Source organism: Malus domestica, chromosome 16 (assembly GCF_042453785.1).
Source record: "Malus domestica chromosome 16, GDT2T_hap1".
In the NCBI taxonomy this organism is placed as follows: domain Eukaryota; kingdom Viridiplantae; phylum Streptophyta; class Magnoliopsida; order Rosales; family Rosaceae; genus Malus; species Malus domestica.
The window spans coordinates 4,531,452-4,550,926 of record NC_091676.1 but is presented as its reverse complement, the minus strand read 5'-3'; the positions used below and the strand labels follow the sequence as shown (position 1 = coordinate 4,550,926).

Below are 19,475 nucleotides of genomic sequence, written 5' to 3'. Positions count from 1 at the left end.
GCAGAGTGTTTGGTAAACTTTTTTGTAAAAGTGCTTTTAGAAAGAAAAAAAACAGTCTAATAGTGAGTATTTTCATTAAAGAAGCACCGTAGCTCTGTGTGCTTTGAAAAAAAACTAGTTTTCCAAAGCTTCAAATAGCAGCTTCAGCTTTTTCCTTTGATTTTAGCTTATTCTCACAGCAGCTTCCAAAATAAGCCTTTTTTTTTTCAGTTTACCAAACACCTAAAACCCTTACAATTTTTTTTCATGGGTATTTTTTTTTAAGCACCTCACTCCCAAACTAGTTCTTAAGCTAATAAGCTTTATCCTTTTAGGAACGTCGATGGAGGAACGTGTATCGTGTTTCATCTTTGTTTTGCAATTTCACGTCTCGAATCAATGACTTTTTCGTCATAAAAAAGCAACTCTCTGATTGCGCTAAAGCTCATTCTAAAAAATAACGTTTCCTTATCTTAAAAAAATAATCATAGTTTTCTTTGGTCCCAAATCGAAGGCCCAGAAAACTATAAATGCTAAAGCAGGAAGCCTGGACATGGCAGGCATTGACGTATAAGCCGAAGAAGCCCAAGACATATCAAACTCTGAGCCCATTGCATACGTGGATCCTTCCCATGCCTTTCAAGCAGAAGCTTGGCACTTGGCAGTTTCAAAGTCAATTTGAAGAGGGAGCAAGCCGGACCACGGTGTCCTACCACGTGTCAACGTGAGATAGGGTTTAGGAGGGGACCAAAATGTTAGAAAGAGATCATCTTCATATCTCTTCCATCAAAATCTGTAGATTAAGTGATCTTGATCCTTGAAATTTGATCAAACAGCTAAAAACAAATGTTCATTTTAAAAGTTATAATAATTTTAACCATTAAATCAAATTTCAATAACTCAAATCACTTGATCCGTGAGTTTTAGTGGATGAGATTCGCAAATGATCGCTTCCCCAAAATGTTAATACGAAACAGGATAAGATGAAACACGAATATGCCATAAAGATACCGAAATCTGAACGCGGTGAGCAGCAACAGCCACCGCCACAAGAATCCTCGCCACAAGAATCATGTGGTTATCATAACACAAATCGTATATTACGTGTTTTTATATAAATAATGATTTATTTTATTTTTTAAATTATTAATTTTTTAATACATTTATTCCGACATAATAGCATACAGTATATTATCCGTATTCTGATCATACTGAAAAAAATTTCTTGCCGACAGATTTATTTCCTACCGACAATCATAAATATTTTTAATTATCCATCCATCCACCCATAAAGCAAGAGCAAGTCAGTTTAAATATCATCACCTTCAACCCGTTTTAGCAAACCCTGCTCGCAAGCAAAAGCACTTCTACTTTTCTTCACTCATTAATGGATCGGCTTTCAGCAGCTTTCTCTTCCGGAGGTTACGGGGACAAAGACCAGGAAGATCAATACGGTGGCGAGAGAAAATCCGCCACGGAGGGTCGCCACGGGTCTGGAGGTTACGGGGACAAAGACCAGGAAGATCAGTACGGTGGCGAGAGAAAATCCGCCACGGAGGGTCGCCACGGGTCTGGAGGTTACGGGGACAAAGACCAGGAAGATCAGTACGGCGGTGAGAGAAAGTCCGCGACGGAGGGTCACCACGGCAAGCCGGGACGTGCGCCACCGACGACGAGTGAGCTGATGTCGAGTGCAAAGATTGTGGCGGAAGCAGCCAAATCTTCGATGAACAAAGGGGGCGACGAAAATATCGACAGAGCTAGGGTTTCCGAGGCTGCTAGTAACATCTTAAGCGGTGCCGCACACTATGGCAAGCTGGACGAGAAAGAAGGACTTGGGAGTTATGTTGGTAAGGCCGAGGATATGCTCCGCAAGTACGGCAGCGGCGGTGACGGTGAAAGCGGCGGAGGAGGAAGTCACAACTCTTCTGAGTCTTTTAAGTCTAGTATGGGGAAGGAGAGAAGAGACGATGATGAGAACTATCCGGTGAGCGGAGAGCATGAGACTAAGAAGAAACCTAGTAAAAAGGAGGATGAGGAGGAGGAGGGTGGATCAGGTGGGGTTGGGGATTACCTTAAGGTTGCTCAGGGTTTCTTGAAGAAGTGATGATCGTCATAATTAATCACTAATTAAGTAACGTTAATTATGCTTATTCCTCCGGAACTTTCACTTAATTTGGCTTAAGTTGTTTACTTAATTATGATGTTAGATAAAGTTTGTTTGAGTGTCTGCATTTGATTTGGGGTGTGCTGTTTCGGACCCAGTCCTTATATGTATCAGTGTATGTATTTCTTTCCCAAAAAATGAAGTAACTGTGTTTGTGTGTAGATCAGTAGATGTATCTAAATCTTAAGATCGGAGAGATCACATCGGTTACACGTTAGAGTCTCTACGCGACACTAATCGTCTAATGAAACAATGCAAGTTATGTTACATGCTAGAATCTCTGAACGGCATCGCATGCTTAATCAAATAATGCAAGTTATGCAACCATTGTAATACATTGTAGCATTAAAAATTCTCTGTATTCAAGTACCATCCGGCTCCATGCAAGTATAACTTCTAATGCATAACATAAGTATAAATTTCAATGCGAGAGATCATACACGCTGATTTTCTGCTCTACCGATTTTCTGCTCTACCGAAGTTTCTCTCCAGAAATGAGTGGTCGAGAGAGAAAACCCGTGTCCAACCAATATTTGGCTTTCTACAATCTATGATAATTGAAGAATAAGAAAAAATTGAACCATCAATTAACACCACCCAAAATAGAAGTTGCTTGTGAATAACCCGTTGAAAACGGGTACTTCACAAAGTCGAGAGAGGCATGCGTATATATTCACCAACAAGCTACTCAATTTCTCATCACTTACAGAAAAATTAACAAGGCACTGCTACATTTTCTTTGAATTAATCAATGGATCGGCATCATGGTTCTGAAGATTACGAGGAGGAAGAAGGAGCTCATAGTCAACCCCGCCAGAGAAATATGACCAAATCGAAACCTGCTGGAGGAGGGTACGTAGACGAAGATGACCAAAGCCAACATCGCCAGATAAAACCAGCTTACGGCGGTTCTCGCGAAGAGTATGGCGACGAAGAAGATCGAGACCGACATGGTGAGAGAAAATCCAGCAAACCGAAATCATCAGCAGCTTACAGTTCGAGGGAAGATGAAGATGAATATGACGAGAGAAAACCCAACAAGCCGAAAGCCTCTGCGAAAGCAGCTTACGGTTCGACGGAAGATGAAGATGAGTACGGCGAGAGAAACCACAATAAGCCGAAAGCCGCTGCGAAAGCGGCTTACGGTTCGAGGGAAGATGAAGATGAATACGGCGAGACAAAACCCAACAAGCCGAAAGCCGCTCCGAAAACTGCTTACGGTTCAACGGAAGATGAAGATGAATACGGCGAGCGAAAATCCAACAAGCCGAAAACCGTTGCGAAAGCGGCGGCGACTTACGGTTCGACGGAAGATGAAGATGAATACGACGAGAGAAAACCCAACAAGCCGAAAGCCTCTGCGAAAGCGGCTTACGGTTCGACGGAAGATGAAGATGAATACGGCGAGAGAAAACCCAACAAGCCGAAAGCCGCTGCGAAAGCGGCTTACGGTTCGAGGGAAGATGAAGATGAATACGGCGAGACAAAACCCAACAAGCCGAAAGCCGCTGCGAAAACGGCTTACGGTTCAACGGAAGATGAAGATGAATACGGCGAGCGAAAATCCAACAAGCCGAAAACCGTTGCGAAAGCGGCGGCGACTTACGGTTCGACGGAAGATGAAGATGAATACGGCGAGAGGAAACCCAACAAGCCGAAAGCTGCTGTGAAAGCGGCTTACGGTTCAAGTGAAGAGTATGGGGGCGAAGATGATCAGGATGAATATGGCCAAAGAAAACCTGGCAAACCAAAGGCCGCTGCGAAACAAGCTTATGGTTCTGAGGGTTATGGAGATGAAGATGATCAGGAACATCGCGAAAAAAAACCTAGCTCGGGTTCTGCCGGGAAAGCAGCCAAAGGCGCGAAACCTGAAAAAGATGGGGATGTGGAGGATGATCAATACCCCGAGAAAAAAGCTGTTGCTGCTAAACCATCAAAGTCAACTTATGGGGATGAAAAGGATGAGCAGAGTGAACATCGTGAGCGGAAAGTGGGCACTGACGGGAAACATGTTGGTGGTGTGGGGGCGGAGAAAGCGAAAGCGGGAGGAGCGAAGGAGAAAGGTGAAAAGCCATCAATGGGGGAGGTGATGTCGAGTGCGAAGATTGTGGCGGGCGCTAATAAAGGGGACAAGTTCGACAAAGCTGAGGTTTGCAAGGCTGCCAGTACCATTCTAGGTGCTGCCTCTGCGTACGGCGGTTTCGACGACAAAGAAGGCATCGGGAGTTACCTCAGCAAGGCAGAGGATATGCTTCGCAAGTATGGTGGCGGCGGCCAAGAAGGTGAGGGAGGTGGCCCCAAAACTTCTGTTTCTCATTCTTCAGCTTCTGAGGAGAAGAAGAAGAAAAGTAATGATTCAAATGAGAGCGGTGGGGGCCCGAAGAAGCCCACTAAAAAGGATGACGGTGAAGAGGATGGTGGTGGTGGAGTTGGGGGCTATCTGAAGATGGCTCAGGGTTTCTGGAAGGGCTAATCTGATGATTATCATTAATCACTAATTACGTGAAGTTAATTAAGCTCACTTCGAGAAACTTACACACACTGAGATACCACTAAAGTGACAATGCAAGTCAATCATGCAGTGCATACTTGTCACAAAGTATAGTATGATTCGATTAATGTATAGCAAACGTTTTCTTGGGTTGATGATCATAGTTTGTTTCTGACTTTCTGTATTCTATTTTGGGCTACTTTGGGCCTTCTTTTTGTTTTCCGGCTTGTTTTGGGCTAGAATGGACTTGTGGTCCTGGGCCTACCTTCCTATGTGTGGAGCCCTCTGTATTTCAGTATGTATATTTGTATTTCTTGCTAAATAAGTAAAGTGGTGTTTGCATAAATTAATTTTTGTAATTTGAAATACTTATCTTTGTTGTGTAAATATATTAAATATCCCTTAAATATTTCATAGATCTCATTTCTAAATTTGTTAAATAATCCAATTATTATCTTATTAATATTTTTTTCTATAATATTAGAAGAGGCCCATAGTTAATCCTTCCTCATAAGATAAAAATATTTTGCTATATTAACAAACATGTTTATTTACTTGGAATTGTTACTATTTCTTAAATTTTATGAGTTAGGTAATACGTGCATAATATAATATAATAAATTTTATATTGTAATTCGTAATCAGATACCTAAAAGAAATTAAATTGATTAACAAGAACCAACTAATATACACATTTGTTTTATCGACAATACATAACTTATTCGATTCAATAACTTCCCTCGTTCCAAGTCAATAAAATCAATGTCCAATGCCTAATTGGTGTCTCTAAACATAATCTAATCAGATTTAGGTGATAGTTAGACACATCAAACCAACCCATCTATACTTATATCAGGTTTGCTCAACAAAACATTGATTTTTCTTGGGAACACACACCAAATAGCATTGAATAATTATTATTTTTGTTTAAAAAAAAATATTTAATCTACTTTTTCACTAAAAATATTTAATTTGTTATTCTCCTATTGGCCAACGGCCACTCTGTTTGCGCTTTTGTTTTCCAATAAGGACATCAAGGTCATCGGATCAAATGATCTGGCCTTTGAAATTTCATCAAACGATCTATTTGTTTTGATAATTTAAAAGTTATAATAATTTTTTATCGTTGAATAAAATTTCAAAAGTCCGGATCACTTAATCTGGTGACCTTGATGAAAGAGATTAGGAAATGATCTCTTTTCACCCAACAAAAGAGCTAACCAGAATCCTTGTGACACGGGCTTCGCCACCTGGCACCTACCCGCATTTTTAACACCGTTACATTCTCCACGGCATCTTTGCCATTTTTTAACACGCGAGGCAGCTACGGCGATCGGAGATACAGAGGAACCGAGCTGCTCGCTCGTTCATCATCTGCCGCTTTCCAAATCCCCTTGGAATTTCAGTCAATCTCGTTAAAAGGTGAGATTTTGACCTCCAAATCGTCATTTTATGTCTTAATTTTTATTTTATTTTATCATCGATTCGAATCTACGTAAAAATTTGCCGCATTGAGGTGTTGAATTGCGATGATTGTTTGTTCGGTTGATTGTAAAAGCTTGTTAATTTCGCTTGTCAACGGTGTCACCGTTCAAATTCCTTGCGACCCAAATCATATTTTGCTTAATTGTTTGTTGGGTAGTTCTATCCTAGCGCTTTGGTTTCTCCATCATAATTCAACTGTGACGTCTTAATTGGGGTTTTTGGGTAATTTTTGGTAAACTTATGCTGTATTGTGCAGAAATTAAGAATTATAATGTTAAGCTTAGAGAATGGTAGAGGATTTCATGTTCCCCAGTATATGGAAAGTGATTAAACAAATTATAAGGTGTCCAGTTGAACTGGTGTATTAAGGACTCTACTGTGAAAAGGCTATTGTGAAAGAATTGCGGTGTCTCGATTCGGACATATTTTTGGTCGTTAAGGCATTTTGGTGTTGGATTGGTCTATTGTTTTGGGGATTCCAATGCATGCTTGCTGTAATTCATACTATGTTTGTTGAATAAATTACTTATTCACATTGCAAAAGGATAATCAAATTTGTGGAAATACAAACTATATTTCTTTTATGTTGTCGTTTATCCTAGAATTTCTCTATAAACTAGCTTGTTGTTGACAGGACTTAAAGGATTTTTGAACATTCATGTTTCTTGGCCGAATGCTGTTGCATGTTCTTTAGGGTTTTAGCATTTAACCCCTTCGTTTGTATCGGCCTGATTTGTTTGTTAGGATGTGGGGTTTTGCTTCAAATGCCATCACAAGCATTGGACTAAAAAGAAGCTCATCAGAGCCAAGTCGGGTATGCTTGGACTCCTCGGATGATGAAGTCTGCTCGAATTCAAGCCGAGAGGAAGGGTTAGAATGCCCTATATGCCTGGAATCTTTCAACATTGTCGAGAATGTGCCCCATGTCTTATGGTGCGGCCATACCCTGTGCAGAAACTGTGTCTTGGGGCTTCAATGGGCCACTGTAAAGTTTTCCTCTCAAAAGTTTAAGATACCATTCTTCATTTCTTGCCCTTGGTGCTACCTGTTGTCTTTGCGGCTGATTTATAAGGGTAATCTAAAGTTTCCTCGCAAGAATTTCTTCCTTCTGTGGATGGTTGAGAGCTTTAATGGTGATAGGGTAAAGTTTGTTCCTGCAATCAGTGGGGAAAACCAACAAATTGGTTCTCCAAGAGCAAGTTTCGCTATAGGAAATCAAGCTGGCAATGGTAACCTGAGGAGGAACCATTCTAGTTGTCCTTCACTATCAAGGTATAACCGTGATGATAGAGGTGGCCGTGTGGAGCGGCATTTATTCTCCCTGCACAAGTCTTTGGATTGCTTCATTCACATTACATCCAAGTTCCCATTAGTCATATTATTTCTCGTGATTGCATTTTTTGCAATACCTGGCAGTGCTATAGTTTTGGCAATCTACTTGTTACTCACAGTGGTTTTTGCAATCCCATCGTTCTTGTTATTGTACTTTGCATACCCTATTTTGGAGAGGCTGGTAAAGGAGATAACCTCGTGACCCATCAACCTGAGTCTTTGCTATCCACATCCTTCTCAGATCTCGTGCGTATGATGGTGGAAGTTTCAAGAGTTTAGTGGGAAGTTTCTTGGGTAATTTGTAAGTTCCGACTTCTGTGTCTAAACGATTGTCACTACTGTAACTATCATTATTTGTTTGAAGTAGCTGATTTCCTTCTGCCCAAGCTTGAGTACTCTCAAGATTATTGCTCTCAAGTGATTTTAGATGAGGTATTGAAATATATCGCAGTGGATTACATACATGCTTATTTGAAATCCGGAGAAAATGAATATACGACTTTGAAGTGTAATTTACCATATGAAATGAGTGTCTATTAGTTTGTTTGTAATTGGGAAATTCCTTTGTGTTTTATTTATACTCGTTTTAAATATGGGGCAGCTAACCATGCGGTGGAACTGCCATCTTATTGTGATTGACTCTCTGTGAAAATACAGTATCTTGATAAAAATATTTACACTCGAAAGTAGGTGAGTAATTGGTCTAATTAGAAGCAGAAGCATGTTGTAGGAGCTTTCCCTGTTCTTCTCATTTCATTTGCCTTTTGTTTCACCTTCAAGACACCATTTCTGTGCCTCTCTGCTGCCTGTGCCCTAGCTCCGTCTGCAATCTCTTTGATATATTCCATCTCTGCGCTGAACTTTCGTAGTGCTTTTTCTCTTTTTTCCGCTACTTCACCTTGCTGTTCCAATAAGTGGATTATTAGTTCATGATCTTAATTTTGATTGTATATGAAAATAAAATGAAGCAAAACCTTTATTTTATCGAGACGTTTTCTGCATTTCGTCTTCTTGTTGTTCTCCCATGCAAGTATTGTGGCCTTTTGCTTCTCATACCTGACAATAATGGCTGTCAGAACCTGAATGTGACAGAATGTTTGAACTATAAATTATGCAAAATGATCGCCGATGATGAGTAGCTACCTTGCTTTGAGTCTAGCAATCTTGGTTTCTTCCCAAATATCTGCTTGTGTTTTCCTTGTTCCAGGTCCTGTTGAAGTCGGCTTCTTGGTTTCATCCCAAGGACTTTCGGGTTTCGTAGTGGCAGACAAATTGGGTTTTGCTGCTGCAGTTTCAGGTTTTACACCGCCAGCGCTGCTCGACCGTTTATCATCAAAAGTTGGAGTTCTCTTGATAGATGGGGGTCGAAGGGGGCGTGGTGGTGGTGGTGGCGGCGGTGGTGGCGGTGGTGCAGTTTGACGTTTTATACTGTCAGGAAGGACAGCCTTTTCTGGGCTCTTCCCGGTTGTGGCAATGCTTATTGGCACCTTACCATCTGGATCTTCTTGTGCTGGAGTACTTTTCCTCGAACCTGCACCTAATACAGAAAATCTTGGTTCTGGCTTAAAAACCGGAAAATCGGTGTTTAGGGTCGTTAACAATGTTATTAGATATTTTTACCTGAGAATATTTTGGAAAATATTCCAGGTTCCGGCTTTGAAATTGCCGTTTCTTCCTTTCCGCTCGTGATCCTCACCAAATTTGGTTTACGCTCATTGCCCGCCATTTCCTTGTCAGAGATGGCCGAATCTTCAGTTGATTTAATGGCAAATGCAGCAGCTGCCACCGCAGTTGCATGCTCCATTGCTCTGTTAGCATCGTAGTCTTGACTCATTTTTGCTTAGAGCTGTCTCCGGAACCAGTTCGGGTTTCCTTTTCTCTGCAAGAAATAGCTTAAACCACTAAGAAAAGTTGTTTCCAAACCAGAAATTTGTATATTATGCAGAGACAAAGAGCCATGTATTACCTTTGAAAAACTAAGTTTTCTGCAGGTCGTAGACGCTGCCGGACTCTTCAGTCTTCTCGTCCTGTGCCGGAGAATCTCATCCTAACAATAGTGATTGGTCAAATATAAACGGATATGATCCTCTAGTTACAAATAGTAATCATAATTACATAATCGAAACAAAGTCGAATATTTTCGGGGTTAAGGGGCGAATTACCTTATTTGGTTGATCAATCTATTCTTTCCGAAGAAACGAGCCCCGAATTTTCTTCTCTGTGAATTAAGGATTTGTTGCTCATAGTTTGGTGTTTATTTGAAGGATATTTGAATGAGAAGATTAGAGAAGAGATGCTTGTTTAAAGCTAGTTCATAGGCTAGTTTTAGGGCAATGCTGGCAAGAAAGCTTGAGGTTACTTTGCACACAAGTTAGGGTTTCCTGGTGAAAGGAAAGTATTTCTTCTTTGCAATGATTCTTAGCTTTCGGAATTCTTAAGAAAAATTCCATGAAAAGTTTATGCTACTCTTCTGTTTCGAAAAAAGTACTTAAAATTACATAAAAAAAGCACTGCAAATTAACCCTACCAATACTTGAAACCTTTAATCTAAAGAACAAAGAAAGGTGGAACCAAAAAAAAATGTAAGAAAGATATTCGATTAAGCGCAGGCCGGAGCATGGGAATTTTTTATAGATACAAAGACGATTGAATCCGCTGCGACGCTGATCGTCGAAGTGGGATCAACGAGTTTTGGTTTCATTTCCGGAATGTCTGATGAGTTTGTGAGTTTCAAAGGAGTTCCATTGAGCAATACCACATCACTTTGAATGTTGCCACCTTCTGGTGTCAAATGATACTCTTCTCTTTCTGGTTCATCATTAGCACCGTACTTTCTGGTCGTAAGTATTTGCCTCGGGTACAAATTATAGTCGGGGAGAACAGCGACGTCGAAGGTGGTGGCGTTGGACATGTTGATCAGAAGTAGTGTGACCCCTTTCTGTAACAAAATATGTTAAGATGCTATAAATGTTAATAAAGGAAAGGCTAATTAGGGTTTGAGGTACCTGATTCTTTGTGCAATGGCAATATGCTCTCAGATAAGGAGAGCCAAAGTTCATGGTGGAAAGAACCCTAGTTCCCATTAGTCTATGCCACAAGAGTGCACTGGTAGGGGAAAAAACAACGGAAAAGATTTAGAAAAGTTTAAGAACTTCGGTACTGTTTGATAACCATTTCAAATTTAAGGCGGAGATTCGAACCCGTAATAATCGGGATTAGGGATGAATGTGGTGGTGTTAAGCAGAGCATAGTTCCCTCCAATCAAGGCTTGTCTGCAGTAAACCTTGTGGTTGTAGGTTGATGTCATGCCAAGCTGGTCCAAATACCTATTTCAATCAAAGTCACATTTGTTTATATTTGCTCATAGATTTTCGGGTATCGATTTTCACACTCTCGTTTTTTCTGTCACTCCATAATGTACACGGAGAGAACAAAGGAGTGCAAAATTCAGTTCCCAAATTGTAAAGGCAAAAAATGTGTTTACCAAAAGCCATCAGCAAAAGTATGTGAGACATCTTTGCCACCACTGTTATAAGCTCCACCTGCTTCCCCAACCCAAGCTTCTGACCATGGCCCAAACTGCTGGATTGTATTCGACAAGTCGTAAAATGTTTGAGCTATCTCTGACAGAAAAAATGGATCTTGAACCTTGTCGATAAGCTCGGGATCAACACCTGAAAAAAATCATAAGATTTTCCCCAAATCAGACATTTTTCTGCCAATGATCAATACTTATTGATGATTAGTAATATTTGTATTACCTGCACCAAGATTGTATAAGTGATGAGTTACACCATCAACAACGCCTGGCCCCGTGGCCTGCAGGAAGTTTTCGAACCATTTCTTGTCGTAAAATCCAGCAGGGCCTAAAACCTTAGGTCGATTTGAGGCATCGGGGTACAATTCTGTCACAACTTCTTTGAGCTTTTTCATGTCTTTTGCATATTGCTCACTTTCTATTCTTGCAGATACTCCACTCCCGGATAGCTCATTCCCTGTTGGCATTTGCAGTCAAATGAGCAACAGTTACATATATCAAACTCACAATCCTTCTACAGAGCGATTAACTACTAAAAAAAGTCCGCATTTAAAAAAACAAAACAAAAGTCATTTACCAAGCTCATATGAATCAATCTCGTATCCCTTTGCAATTGTGTACTCCATCAGATCACGAGAATTTTGAGCGTTCCAATCGCCGATTCGAAGACTTTTGTCTTCAGAAGACACTTTCTTCCCATGCAAGGCATTCAAACCAAATGTGACTTTAGCTCTGCAAAAAATGAACGTGTGAGTGTTTAGTAAATCAAAGTGCCATCTTATTTCCTGCATTGCTTTTTATGGAGAAATTATCATACTTTGTTTTGTTAAAGAACTGATTGAGCTCATCCCATCTTTTATTGTGAAGGCAAGCTTCGCTGAATCCGAACAATCCCGAATCATTTTTCTTGAAACGGTTGCATGATTTGTCTCCAAACCCTACTCCATAACGGACCTGATCTTGCAATGAGCCTCCAACTCTGATCCTCATTGGATTGAAAGCTGAAAATTTTCCAACAAATTCAGTCCTTCATCAACACAACGTTTTCTAATTTTAAAACGAAAGTAGTGAAGCCAATCACGGATTAGGCGAGCAGAACTAAACGTCAGAGTTTCGATAATCGAATTCTCAAAGTGTTACTCGGAAACACTTACCCTTGACAGCATTGTGCAAGATCTTGTTACTCAAATCCTGCAAATACGAGCAAAGTTTAGGATCCTCACCAATTTGTTTATTAAGAAGATGAAAGAGTACGGCTAGAAAACATAACGAGAAAAGACTCGTTAACTATAAGGAGATGAGCAGTGTTCAATGGAGAAAAAGACGCTACAAACCAGATTAAAAGTGCCAGCCTTCCCCCATGGGCACTGATCGTAGTCACATTTGTCAGCAGGCCACCAGTCCAAAGTTGCACAGATGAAGTTATCATCTGTGGTGGCTATGAAAGTCACTCCCTTGACTCTCACTTCAACGTACTCAGCTAAACCTAATGAAAACCACGATACACAAATAAAAAATATGGCTCCTCCTCTAACCTCCATTTTTTCACACACAGTAAATCTGGGAGAAAAATCACGTTTATGTATAGTGCTTTTTTTGAAATACATAATATGGATAGGGATAAATCTAGGTAGGGTAATTTGTTTGTTTGTCAAAATCCAGTGTTTGTTCATGTACGTATCACTCACAGTTTAAAGATTTTGAAAATCTCTTTTATATATCCTGCTATATATCTTATCCAATTTGAGATAATTTTGTTGTAGTAATCATTATGTTTAACCGAAATAGTGGGTTTTTGTGTGATATCGCAATTTAGGTTTAATAATTTTACTCGCATTGTCACAAATTGATATTTTACATGATTGATAAAAATATATGAAAATATTGTGGAGCAAAAGATAATCTGAAATTTTTTGGAGTGACAAGTAACGAAAATGCTCCCATTAAATTAGTACGCCCCACATTTATTGTACTACCCTCTTGAAAACATGAGCCTGTGACTACAATCCCACCAAGCTTAATAAGGGGAAAGGTCAAATGTATTAAAGATATCATTAATAACCAAATCTTATCTTTATGCTTTCCTAATTGAAGACCAACCCAATCAAATAAGGAATCACAATATAATTCAATAATATCTCTAGGACAATTCTTTCATACTTTATCCAATGGATGACATATATTGGCCAACTGAATTTCGACACATGTCATGGCAAACCCTACACATATGGCCAGCCCTAGTTCTATAAATACCTCATTTTCCATCAATTAATAGTAAATTTTGGGCTATCCTGTTAAGCCATAAACTCTCTTTATTTTCAAATAAACTAACTTAGATATCGAAGATTCATTAACTAAATTTCCCACTGAAAATTGAACGAATTTTTGCTACCACAAATGTGCCAAAAAACAAAGAGAGCCCAATGCAGAAACAAGACAAAACGGAGCTCCAAAGGTCCAACACAAAAAGGAAAAGAAAAAAAAAACTTTAACGAAAAGTTTTCGGTATTGTTCATTTTAACGAAAAATCATATTTTTATACTAAAAAATCAATTATGGTACTATTTACTTTACCATTTATTTTGTATTTATCGTTAAAACAAATTCAAACATTTTTCATTAGTTTTCTTTAAAAATCAACTTAAATGCTTTCATTGAGAGTTGAACTCAAGACCTCCCGCTTACTAAACGGGTGCTCTAACCAACTGAGCTATGAAAGCATTCTTGGGGATGCCTTCATCAGATTCCTTTTTATCTGGTGAAACCAATAGAATGGCCTTTTGCTTGGACAAAGGATTGTAAACCAACATTTCGATCATTTGAGCATGAAGGTGAGTGCCCATATGAGCCCACAATCTGCTTCTACAACACAATGTTAAAAGCTTCACTGCTCAGAAACGAACTCATCCTGACCGTCGGTGTATTTACCGAGATGTTGCAGAATGGGATGTGCCCAGGTAATTATACCCTCCCTTATTTGCTAAAGGCTTGTGCGAGGATGCAAAGGTGTCGTCTTGGGGAATTGGTTCATGGGTTCTGTTTGAAATTGGGTTTTGTTTCTGATATCTTTGTGGGTAACTCTCTGATTGTTATGTACTGTGCGTTTGATGACGTGAAGAGAGCACTGTACGTGTTCGATGAAATGCCTAGCCTAAGTGCAGTTTCAAGGATGGTCATGATTTCTGGGTTTGCAAAGGTGGGCAATCTTGACATGGCGAGATTGTTCTTTGATGAAGCTCCGGTGAGGGACAGGTGGATATGAGGTGCCATGATTTCTGGGTATGTGCAGAATGGTTGTTTCAGGGAAGGTCTTTATTTGTTCCAGTTGATGCAGCTTAGGATACAGAACCCGATGAGGCGATTTTTGGTCGTGTTTTATGCGCTTGTGCTCATTTGGGAGCTCTGGATATTGGGATTTGGATTCACTCGTATTTGAATCGGCTTCGGTTGCGGTTAAGTGTTCGATTGACCACTGGTCTGATTGACATGTATGCCAAATGTAGGAGATTGGAGTTAGCTAGAGGATTGCTTGCTGAAATGCTGCAAAGAGACACGGTTTGCTGGAATGCAATGCATGGAGATGATGTTACTTTCATTGCTGTGCTTACTGCTTGCAGTTATTCCGGCATGGCAGACGAAGGAATGAAGGTGTTTGATAAAATGCGTAGGATATACACGTTGAGCCAAAAAGCAAACACTACGGATGTATCGTTGACCTTCTAAGCCGTGCCGGGTTCTTCGAAGAAGCAAAGGAGATAATTCAAAGTATACCCAGTTGCCAGTTCAAGTAAATCATCTGAATAAGCAGTAGCTTGGAGAGCATTTCACCTCGAATGTCACATGGGCGTCTATGTCTTGCTGTCGAATTTGCATGCAGCTTCAGGGAAGCATGGTGATGCGAGATGAATGAGGAATTTGATGAGAAACGGAGGCGTACACAAGGCTCCAGGTTGCAGCTCGGTCAAGGTCAATAGTTTTGGAGACCATAAAAATGCAGTTAGAATTTTCAGGCAGAGATCGATGTTCGTTTCAAGTTGACAAGACTTGAATCAAAGCTTTAATGTTCGATTGCCGAATTCCTAACCTTCAACACATAAAAAAGAACTAAACCAAATTTGCGGTATCGAGATTTTTCTTACCAAAAATTAAACGGTTGATTTCTATACTATGATTTAAAACATGCATTAGTTCTGCAACTAATGTGAAGTCCTGCTACCATTTACCATATAAGCAAACTCCTTGCGGAGTTGAGCAACATATGAACTCATCAGTGACAGCAAAACTTCATCGATATATATTTCCATTTCGTTCCGAGACTATAAGAACCCTTGTTTGGGCAGTAAAAAACACAACCGGTTAACAAGTAAATAGTAGCTTGATGTCTTGACTAGACGAGAAATTCTGAGTCTGTGAGCTCGAGAACTTTGTGTATGCCTAGCGGTTTTACACCTGGTCGGAATGCATTCCCTTCAATATACCTGTGAGAAAACGATTGACCAAAGTATCAAACACAATACTGCATAGTTTTAGTAATTCAAAGTTTCCAAGTTCCGGAGACAAAGAAACTCACATGTCTTTCAAGAACGGGTGTTTGTAGAAGGCATCAGGAATTCTTCCTGAAAACTGGTTGTGATCCAAGTACCTAAATTTGATAAAAACCCGAACAAGAAATGAATGAAACTGCACATTAATTTTCCTTAATCTAACGCAGTAATGGGTAGATCCTTCATCAAGGCTGTTTACTTTCCAGAGTACAAGTTGACCGTATAAAAAAGGAGGCAAGCCCTTGATCTTTGATGAAACTACCCCCTAAACACCAATTAGTCGAGCACATACGCAAAGAGTAGAAATGTCGTAAAAAGGAACTCACAAGTACGTCAGTCTCGGAATATGGGAAAGTCCTAATGGAACTATCCCAGACATCTTGTTGTAAGATAGGTACCTGTAACCAACAAAATAATCAACCCAACAAGCTTCGTGTCAGGTCAAAATGTAATGAAACCAATCCAAATTGATGATGCTTAACTCAAGATTAGAAACAGCCCATCGGGACAGGAATGGAGAGAGGGGAGTGAGACATACAGTATTTCCAGTTTGGACAAGCTTGCAAGCTGTGCTGGAATTCCTCCGGTAAGATAGTTGTTGTTTAGGTAACTAGATACCCCAGTTGCAAAAAGATTCACTTCAGTTACCATGTCATTTATACTTTTGAGGTAGAGATAATTATGTATTCGCCAACTTGGACTAACTTACAGGTTACGCAAAGCGGGAAAGCAGCCCTCAATACGTATGAGTTCCCTAATAGTACCCACCAAATGATTGTTACCAACGTCCCTATGAACAAACAGCACCACAATGGCACACATTGGTAACAAGATACAGATGCATTATCTTGACAAAGTGTGAGGAGTAGTTATGTAAACATACAAGTGCCGAAGATTTTGCAGAGTTCCTAGTTCTGGAGGAATCCGCCCAACAAGGCGATTTTCTTGCAGATACAGATAGCGAAGCTCAGGAAGATTAGCAAGCTCCTTCGGGATTTCTCCTTTAAAACTATTAAAGCTAAGATGCCTGCCGAATTATTAAGTAAATCATGGTGAATTAGCCCTTACAAGAAAAATTCATATACATTGTAAAAGAAAGAAACAGAATTCACTCACAAATGGGTTAAACTCTTCAGTTCACCAATTTCAGGAGGAATGACATCTTGTAGCTTATTCCATCTCAAGTTACTGAGAAGCAACAAGAATTAGTAAACGATCAAAAATAGAAAAACGAAGACTTCTATTAGAAAAATATGCACATTAGTTGAACACAAGACAAATTATCTTGAACTAAAAAGGATTAGAAAAGGGCTGTACAGCATTTTGAGACGCTTCAAACGTCCGATTTGCGGAGGAATAGGGCCGGTTAACTTGTTGTTATGGAGATCCCTGTGACACAGACAGAGTCACATACAGATATAGTAGATTCTTCAAAACAAAGATCAAACTTTTTAAGTTTTGAAAAAATTAAAAACAACCAGAGGGTTATTGATTAATGCATTTGTATCTGATAAATTTATAGATTTTGAAACGTCAATTTGTATTAATTGTTATAGTTTTGGATAAATTAAATATCAGCAGATTGAAGAGGTGCGTGTTCTTACAGCCTAGTGAGATCCAAGAGATTGGTGACAGCAGTAGGAAAAGGGCCAACAATTGACACTGCATAAACCTCCCTGCAAATTTGCAAAACAAGAAACAACACATAAATACGTAATTTTTAGTTAAAGCTAAAAACTTTGGAGCGAAATCGAACGGAAGGTGGAAGTAGTGTTCTTACAACTCGGTGACGACTCGGTAATCGCCTTGAGTGGAGCAAGTGACACCGGACCACGGCGGAAGGTCGCCGTCTCCGCACGGATCGTCTCCTACCCAGGCGTACACCACTCTCCACCCCAGCGAAGCCTTGATCTCGTTCAGCGCTTTCACTGTCACAAAAAACCACCCATTTCCATAATTCCCCAATCACATTCGCAGAAAGAGAGAGAGAGAGAGAGAGAGAGAGAGAGAGAGGTGTGAGGAGTCGAGGACTTACTGTCGCGTTTGAGGGTTTTGGCGTCGAGAAGCAGCGGAGGGAAGACGATGAGTAGGACCAGAGAAAACGCGGCAAACGGAAGACGAAGTGCCATTGTCGTCTCCAAAAGGGGATTTTGGAGATATCTCGCAGCAGATCTCTGATCTCAGACTTCTTCACTCACACACACTTTCCACTCGGATTAATTAAGTGGCACTTAATTATCTAATTAGATCTAAAACTCTGTCCTTAATTATGATTTGTTAAGTAACTACCTGAGAGATTAGTGATTTCCCTTGAGCTTCTTCGATCTCTCCAGTCTCCAGAGATTGGAACTCTGCTTTCGTCCTCCCGAGTCGCGTCGGTGACCCTTTTTTTCTTTCTTTTTTCCTTTTTTCTGATTGGTCGGGCCTCCTTCCTGCTGTTTTTTCTTTGGGCCTCTTCGCTGGTGTTTCTTTTGGGCCTTGTCTCGTTTAGTTATCTACGGGTGTACTATGGGCTTTTTTGGGCCTCTCGTTTTTCTCTTCTCTCTACTAATTGAGCAGTATTTGAGTACATCAACATTTACATTTTACACTAGAGGTGAGCGAGAGTTCGACTAAGCTACACAATGAACACTTTAATTTGGTATCAAATTCGTCATTCATGAGATTCGAACATAATACCTCTCACTTCTAAGCGAAGAAGAATACCACAAGATCGTAGTACTAAATAGTAATTGAGCAGTATTGAACGAGAGAGAATTTCAATTCAAATTCTAGAAAAGATAAATGATTCTAGTCAGTTGAGTTATAAGTTCTGTGCATCTTTTGATTTTTTTTTTGTACACTCGAACTTCATTTTACTTATTTTTGTAATAGCATTTTAAACTAGGGGGTAGAGCATATTTTTTTGCTACGTATTTCTCTAATGAGAACTAGATTTAATCGTCGTCACTGTTCAAATAAGTAAGTGTGTTGAGGAATGCCAATATTTCCGTTTACACCCAATAACGTATTTCATTAACATATTTCACTTTCATGATATGCGATCCATATTTCACCTTATTATACAAAAAAATAAAAATACTTGAGATAGAGAAGTGTTATTCGCAAACCGCAAAAAATTGAAAGCAAAAACAAGAACTCTAAATTAAATTCACGTATTCATAGAAAAAGCTTGAACTTAATATAAATACACGATAACTTTTAAATTCGGACCCACATGGTACATTTTGGAAAGCAAAATGTCCACTTTGACCTCGAAAAAGAAAGCGATAGCTTCAAGTATATTTATGATATTCATAGGCATCTTTTGAATTACATGATGACGATATCTCCTCCTCCACCCACCCAAATTTGAACTGGCGCCTCCGATCCCATGAAGAACATCAATTCAAGAAAATCTGGGACCATTTCCTTGCTTGTTTTTCCCGCTTCCACGAGAATTAATTTCCCATTAAATTATCGGGATAGCGATGATTAATTCATAAACAAATATGAAAATAACGTGTACATGCGTCGATGAGTACTAATTAATTAAGAAAACTAATGCACTAAATATAGCAAGAGGATTAAGGAACTAAAGAACTAGCTAAACTCCTTGATAGCAATATTATACCGGTCCCGATGCATGATCGTCGTTCATCATTTCGTTATGAAGACGGAAAACGGACTCGAATATGGCTGCTGGAACGCTCAAGAACGACTTTGGTGATGAAAGATGCCAAGAAACGCTCAAGAACCGATCAAGAACGATAAGTATTTATATGTTCGTGGTAAAATATTCAGAAATTTGTTTGATGAGGACGTTACTTGGGGTGCAGGACTTGCACTTTCAATTGTGAAGAGGGTTGGGACCGGAGGGAACGAGTCTCTTCTCGACACCGTATCTTGGATCAATCTGGTGACCATCTTGATCTTGATGGTCGTCGTGAGCCGGCTGTG

At 39.8% G+C, this 19,475-nt stretch overlaps 6 protein-coding genes, 1 non-coding gene and 1 pseudogene across 8 annotated transcripts; 4 read left to right on the top strand and 4 right to left on the bottom strand.

Moving 5' to 3' along the window:
- Positions 1-1,366: 1,366 nt before the first annotated feature.
- On the top strand, positions 1,367-2,086 carry LOC139192772 (nodulin-related protein 2-like). Its single transcript, XM_070815439.1, has one exon. It carries the CDS (start codon positions 1,367-1,369, stop codon positions 2,084-2,086), a length of 720 nt encoding a protein of 239 aa, XP_070671540.1.
- Positions 2,087-2,711: 625 nt separating this feature from the next.
- On the top strand, positions 2,712-4,983 carry LOC103402839 (stress protein DDR48). Its single transcript, XM_008341608.4, has one exon. The coding sequence runs from the start codon at positions 2,898-2,900 to the stop codon at positions 4,617-4,619; it is 1,722 nt and encodes a 573-aa protein (XP_008339830.3). The 5' UTR covers positions 2,712-2,897; the 3' UTR covers positions 4,620-4,983.
- A 939-nt stretch (positions 4,984-5,922) lies between these two features.
- LOC103402840 (uncharacterized) lies at positions 5,923-8,005 on the top strand. Its single transcript, XM_008341609.4, has 2 exons — positions 5,923-6,059; positions 6,867-8,005. Exon 2 carries the CDS (start codon positions 6,868-6,870, stop codon positions 7,654-7,656), a length of 789 nt encoding a protein of 262 aa, XP_008339831.1. The 5' UTR covers positions 5,923-6,059; position 6,867; the 3' UTR covers positions 7,657-8,005.
- Positions 7,995-9,753, bottom strand: LOC103402841 (uncharacterized). Of its 2 annotated transcripts, none has more exons than XM_008341610.4 (6): positions 9,617-9,753; positions 9,421-9,501; positions 9,075-9,333; positions 8,598-8,991; positions 8,429-8,510; positions 7,995-8,356 (listed from the first exon to the last, which is right to left on the bottom strand). In XM_008341610.4, the coding sequence occupies exons 3-6, from the start codon at positions 9,286-9,288 to the stop codon at positions 8,162-8,164; spliced, it is 885 nt and encodes a 294-aa protein (XP_008339832.3). In that variant the 5' UTR covers positions 9,289-9,333; positions 9,421-9,501; positions 9,617-9,753; the 3' UTR covers positions 7,995-8,161. The 2 variants fall into 2 exon arrangements, with proteins under 2 accessions (XP_008339832.3, XP_008339833.3); XM_008341611.4 differs by having other exon boundaries at positions 8,598-8,985.
- A 219-nt stretch (positions 9,754-9,972) lies between these two features.
- Positions 9,973-12,533, bottom strand: LOC103403264 (heparanase-like protein 2). The gene is made up of 10 exons (XM_070815034.1): positions 12,327-12,533; positions 12,147-12,183; positions 11,810-11,993; positions 11,570-11,724; positions 11,216-11,449; positions 10,939-11,128; positions 10,655-10,780; positions 10,460-10,559; positions 10,307-10,392; positions 9,973-10,258 (listed from the first exon to the last, which is right to left on the bottom strand). Exons 1-10 carry the CDS (start codon positions 12,531-12,533, stop codon positions 10,054-10,056), a joined length of 1,524 nt encoding a protein of 507 aa, XP_070671135.1. The 3' UTR covers positions 9,973-10,053.
- Positions 12,534-13,638: 1,105 nt separating this feature from the next.
- Positions 13,639-13,712, bottom strand: TRNAT-AGU (transfer RNA threonine (anticodon AGU)). Its single transcript has one exon. It is a non-coding gene; the product is annotated as a tRNA-Thr (tRNA).
- Positions 13,709-15,170, top strand: LOC103425567 (pentatricopeptide repeat-containing protein At5g66520-like; annotated as a pseudogene).
- A 93-nt stretch (positions 15,171-15,263) lies between these two features.
- LOC103425471 (receptor-like protein 35) lies at positions 15,264-17,931 on the bottom strand. Its single transcript, XM_008363554.4, has 12 exons — positions 17,826-17,931; positions 17,572-17,739; positions 17,317-17,464; positions 17,141-17,212; positions 16,854-16,925; positions 16,653-16,724; positions 16,420-16,563; positions 16,246-16,326; positions 16,075-16,146; positions 15,863-15,934; positions 15,563-15,634; positions 15,264-15,470 (listed from the first exon to the last, which is right to left on the bottom strand). Exons 2-12 carry the CDS (start codon positions 17,663-17,665, stop codon positions 15,380-15,382), a joined length of 990 nt encoding a protein of 329 aa, XP_008361776.3. The 5' UTR covers positions 17,666-17,739; positions 17,826-17,931; the 3' UTR covers positions 15,264-15,379.
- Between the last annotated feature and the right edge of the window lie 1,544 nt (positions 17,932-19,475).

What these genes read in the sequence shown, in the direction of transcription:
- LOC103425471 (XM_008363554.4), bottom strand. Translation starts at nt 17,665, where the DNA reads ATGGCACTTCGTCTTCCGTTTGCCGCGTTTTCTCTGGTCCTACTCATC. An exon ending in CAAAACCCTCAAACGCGACA is followed by an intron (nt 17,465 to 17,571) that starts GTAAGTCCTCGA and finishes TTTTTGTGACAG; the next exon opens with TGAAAGCGCTGAACGAGATC. An exon ending in CACCCGTTCTTGAAAGACAT is followed by an intron (nt 15,471 to 15,562) that starts GTGAGTTTCTTT and finishes GTTTTCTCACAG; the next exon opens with GTATATTGAAGGGAATGCAT.
- LOC103403264 (XM_070815034.1), bottom strand. Translation starts at nt 12,533, where the DNA reads ATGGAGGTTAGAGGAGGAGCCATATTTTTTATTTGTGTATCGTGGTTT. An exon ending in AGGCTGGCACTTTTAATCTG is followed by an intron (nt 12,184 to 12,326) that starts GTTTGTAGCGTC and finishes TCGTATTTGCAG; the next exon opens with GATTTGAGTAACAAGATCTT. An exon ending in GACTATAATTTGTACCCGAG is followed by an intron (nt 10,259 to 10,306) that starts GCAAATACTTAC and finishes TGAACCAGAAAG; the next exon opens with AGAAGAGTATCATTTGACAC.
- LOC139192772 (XM_070815439.1), top strand. Translation starts at nt 1,367, where the DNA reads ATGGATCGGCTTTCAGCAGCTTTCTCTTCCGGAGGTTACGGGGACAAA.
- LOC103402841 (XM_008341610.4), bottom strand. Translation starts at nt 9,288, where the DNA reads ATGAGTCAAGACTACGATGCTAACAGAGCAATGGAGCATGCAACTGCG. An exon ending in ATTTTCCAAAATATTCTCAG is followed by an intron (nt 8,992 to 9,074) that starts GTAAAAATATCT and finishes TTTCTGTATTAG; the next exon opens with GTGCAGGTTCGAGGAAAAGT. An exon ending in AACGTCTCGATAAAATAAAG is followed by an intron (nt 8,357 to 8,428) that starts GTTTTGCTTCAT and finishes TTATTGGAACAG; the next exon opens with CAAGGTGAAGTAGCGGAAAA.
- LOC103402839 (XM_008341608.4), top strand. Translation starts at nt 2,898, where the DNA reads ATGGATCGGCATCATGGTTCTGAAGATTACGAGGAGGAAGAAGGAGCT.
- LOC103402840 (XM_008341609.4), top strand. Translation starts at nt 6,868, where the DNA reads ATGTGGGGTTTTGCTTCAAATGCCATCACAAGCATTGGACTAAAAAGA.